This window comes from Hyposmocoma kahamanoa, unplaced genomic scaffold (genome assembly GCF_003589595.1).
Source record: "Hyposmocoma kahamanoa isolate Upper Pololo Valley unplaced genomic scaffold, ASM358959v1 202, whole genome shotgun sequence".
In the NCBI taxonomy this organism is placed as follows: Eukaryota; Metazoa; Arthropoda; class Insecta; order Lepidoptera; family Cosmopterigidae; genus Hyposmocoma; species Hyposmocoma kahamanoa.
The window spans coordinates 1,781,971-1,785,667 of record NW_020653726.1 but is presented as its reverse complement, the minus strand read 5'-3'; the positions used below and the strand labels follow the sequence as shown (position 1 = coordinate 1,785,667).

The 3,697-nt window shown below is 35.2% G+C and overlaps 1 protein-coding gene across 1 annotated transcript in view; it reads right to left on the bottom strand.

Annotated features, from left to right (window-relative positions):
• Positions 1 to 2,374: 2,374 nt before the first annotated feature.
• Positions 2,375 to 3,697, bottom strand: part of LOC113227018 (protein cornichon) — a 2,600-nt gene continuing 1,277 nt past the window's right edge. The window contains exon 4 of the mRNA XM_026459876.1: positions 2,375 to 2,579. Coding sequence (XP_026315661.1) covers positions 2,552 to 2,579 — 28 coding nt within the window. The 3' untranslated portion in view covers positions 2,375 to 2,551. The remainder of the gene's footprint in view (positions 2,580 to 3,697) is intronic.

The following is a 3,697-nucleotide window of genomic DNA, read 5'->3' as shown; positions in this document are numbered from 1 at the left end:
TTATTATAAATGTCAACACACATTTTAAATTAAAAAAAAATATATTTTCAAGATTACAACTGGTACCTTATTTAGTAAAAGTCACCAAACTGCTGTGCAGTTTGTTGGCGACATGCGCATTCTTACTTAATTATACCTACTTTACTGGTTCATAACATTACGTAGTATTAATTGTACTTACTAAATAAAATATAAAAATTTCTTTAAGAGGTACGCCTTTAACCTACATTTTAGAACATATTTACATATCGTCTTTTAACTAACTGTCAAGAACAAGTCCATTCAGGTTTCTGCGGATTCTAGTATTCACGTTAATGGCTTTCTTAAACAAATAAATCTATCAAGCAATTTTAACTGGAAACTTATTTAGTAATAGTCACCAAACTGTTGTGCAGTTTGTTGGCGACATGCGCACTCTTACTTATTTTTGTTTTAGCGCTCACACTCAACATTGCCCTACCTATACCTACTTTACTGGTATATAACATTACATACAACAAAAACAATAAAAACCTCGTAGTGAATTGTTTTAATAACAGAATATCGATAATATGTATGCTTATAAGATCAACACTATCTCAAAATAATCGTTAACAACAATCATCAAAATATACAAACAAACAGGCAATCTAAAGAAACAAAAGCAAAATTTGGCAAGATTTATAAATAACCTACTTAAATAAATCTAATTAGATGTAATATTTGTGCTATTGTGTGATTTATAGACAAAAAAATAACATATGCCTGGGCAATGTAACATTCGATTGATTTGTACTTTTTGTAAAGCCATATCCCTAATGCTGCAGCGTCGCATTTTTATTAATACCTAATTATTCTCACTGTCTATATTTTTGTCCAATTTAATCATAATACATGCGAATAATTCAATAGTACATTTGGAAAAACATTTATTTTGATATTTCATGTACTTTGACAACGGTATCATGTACTTAATGTACTGCGAAATGGACACGGTTGGCATTTAAGATGACGTTACGTTTTTTCGATTCCCGTGTTTAACACAGACCAATGTAATGCTATCTCTTTTGGCTTAAGACGGCACGTAATAGTTAAACAAACACAATAACATGTTTATGTTTTCGACGTTGAAATGCATCATATACAACATATAACGTCTGATTTATATATGTCAACGTAACATGTCCTTTAGTTTCCATAGTCTAAGGGTCGTATTCTAGAACTCTACTCAATGCTCAAGTCAGGATTTGAGTATGGTTTAAAGCACTCGAAATCATACTCAAGTCCCTGCCATTAGGGTCGTATTTCCAGTGCAATCCTGACTTGAGCATTTAGACGAGTTTTAAATCACAAAGATTTTAAGGGCACTGACATTGCGCCCGTCATCCAGAGACGTAAATTGACAAGTACCATGTGCCTGTAATTTCACCAGCACCGTTACCCTTCTAAACCAGAACGCGGTAATGATCACATTACTGCTTGGCGGCAGAAATAGGAAAGGTGGCAGTACTATCCTGGACGAACTCTTTCACAATGAGCTCTACTGCTACTAAAATATGAATATTGAATATGCGTTTACAGTTTCCTTCCTGTATTATATAATGTAACTATATACTAGGAGTATACCAACTTTACTGCGTTCTGCAAATTACAGGCAAATGGGACTTGTCAACTTATGTCCCAGGGTGACGGGCGCAGTGGAAGTGCCCCTAATATCTTTGCGATTTAAAGCTCTGAGTGGCACCCCAACTGTTATGGACAGGCGTGTCGCTTAACACCCGGCGTTTGACTTGTTCGTCACGTCACTGGGTATTATAAAAAACAAATCAATTCATATTCATACAATTACAAGAGGAAGGTACTTCAAATTTTATGTAGATAAATATCACAGTAAAGCACAGGTTGGAGGCAATTGCCTAAAGCAGACCCCACACGCACGTACGAGTTGCCCGCCGCCTGTGCAGGTTGATATTTGAGTCAAGAGTAATTGAATTTCAGATTTTATAACTTCTTTCAATTGCCAGAAATCTAGAGTCTCTGATAATCTTTCTTTAAATAATGTGTTATCATCACCAACCCCCTTTCTACGTCCCACTCTTGGGCACGGGTCTCTTCTCGGGTGAGGGTTTAGGCCATAGTCCGCCCATAGCCCTGTCTCAATGCGGGTCGGAGACTTCACACGTTTTCCGAGGGTTGTGAACCTTCTTCGGCGTGCAGGTTTCACCACGATGTTTTCCTTCACAAATTTCGCACATAAATTCCGAAAAACTCGGAGGTGCGCTGCCCGGACTCGAATCTACGGCCTCTGCTTGAGGGGCGATAAGTCAGACCATTACTACTATCACTACTTAAAATAATGTATGTACATTTTAATAAATAAAATCAATTGAAAACAGGATAAATTAATACGAAATTTATTATCAAAGTTAATTATTATACAATATTATGTGATCACATAAAATGCAGTATGTAACATTCCACTTGTTCGCTAAACAATAACAACCATCAGGTTTGAGGACTCTTCAGCAATAAATTATGACTTATGGTGAACCACGGGCAATGGAGTATGAGTTTACGCCGCAATCAACACTACTATCATCCTGAAAAGGAAAAGAACATTATTATGTTCAATAGTGTGAAAAAACTTTATATTGTTCACTTGTTTCACTGACTTTTCGATATTTAGGTTTTGCAACCGGGATATCGGTCGTAGCAGGGCTAGTGCAGGAATTGTTTAAAAATATACGAGTCTTTAAAGGATAACACGCGGATTATATAACCAAATTTGCGCTAAAAATGTCGTGGTTGCATTACTCATAGATATCTGTTATTTACACTAGCTACAGCTACTTTATGTGTGGTACCTTCAACCTCCTAATGCCAAGTGAACATCAAAATGTACATTTTACGTGGAGTGATTCAGACACAGAATGTTCCTACGACCATGTACATTATAATGAAAATATCACATTCAAATTGGTGCTTTATATTCTATATGAGCATAGGGTATCTAGAAAAATACGACTTTCACACAAATTTTGCTTGGGCCTGAAGCATCTAATTATATTTAGTAAATTTTCATGTATGTCGCTTTTCCTATTGTAGATTGCTGGGCCATGGTCTTAGGTGTGCATCTGATACAAGTCACAGGTGTAATTTAGATAAGTACTAACAAATTATGGAACTTTTTCTGAAATAAAGTATTATTATTATTAGGATGTTAAGGTAGCCCGTAGGGCTAGCACGATAGGGCGCGACTCGCGCGAGAGCGACATAGAAGCGTGAGATATTGGTATTCTATAGAATAGCGAGAAGGTGATCTGCAACAAGTTTACCTATAGTACAAATACCAGTCTTTATTATTATGAAGTGTAGCATCATAACTATGTTGTAAAAACATTCTGTAAAGATACAATCAATATTTTTACCAGCATTAATTTTTATTACTTAAAGACATCAGAATTGTGAAGAATCATAATAACGATACTGAAAAACATCATCACAGCTGTGGCTTTACTTAAGTGGATCCTTTTACATATGCCATAGCCGAGCAGATGATTATATTTTAAATTTTGTGGTGATTCTTTGTAATTTTATATATTTGCTTTTTTGTTTTTTGCTCTTTGTCATCTGTATTTCAGTGTTGTGGCATTGCATAATAAATAAATATTTTGTACTCTATTACAACAAAGTTAAAAAAAGAAAAAGTGTGTGTGTG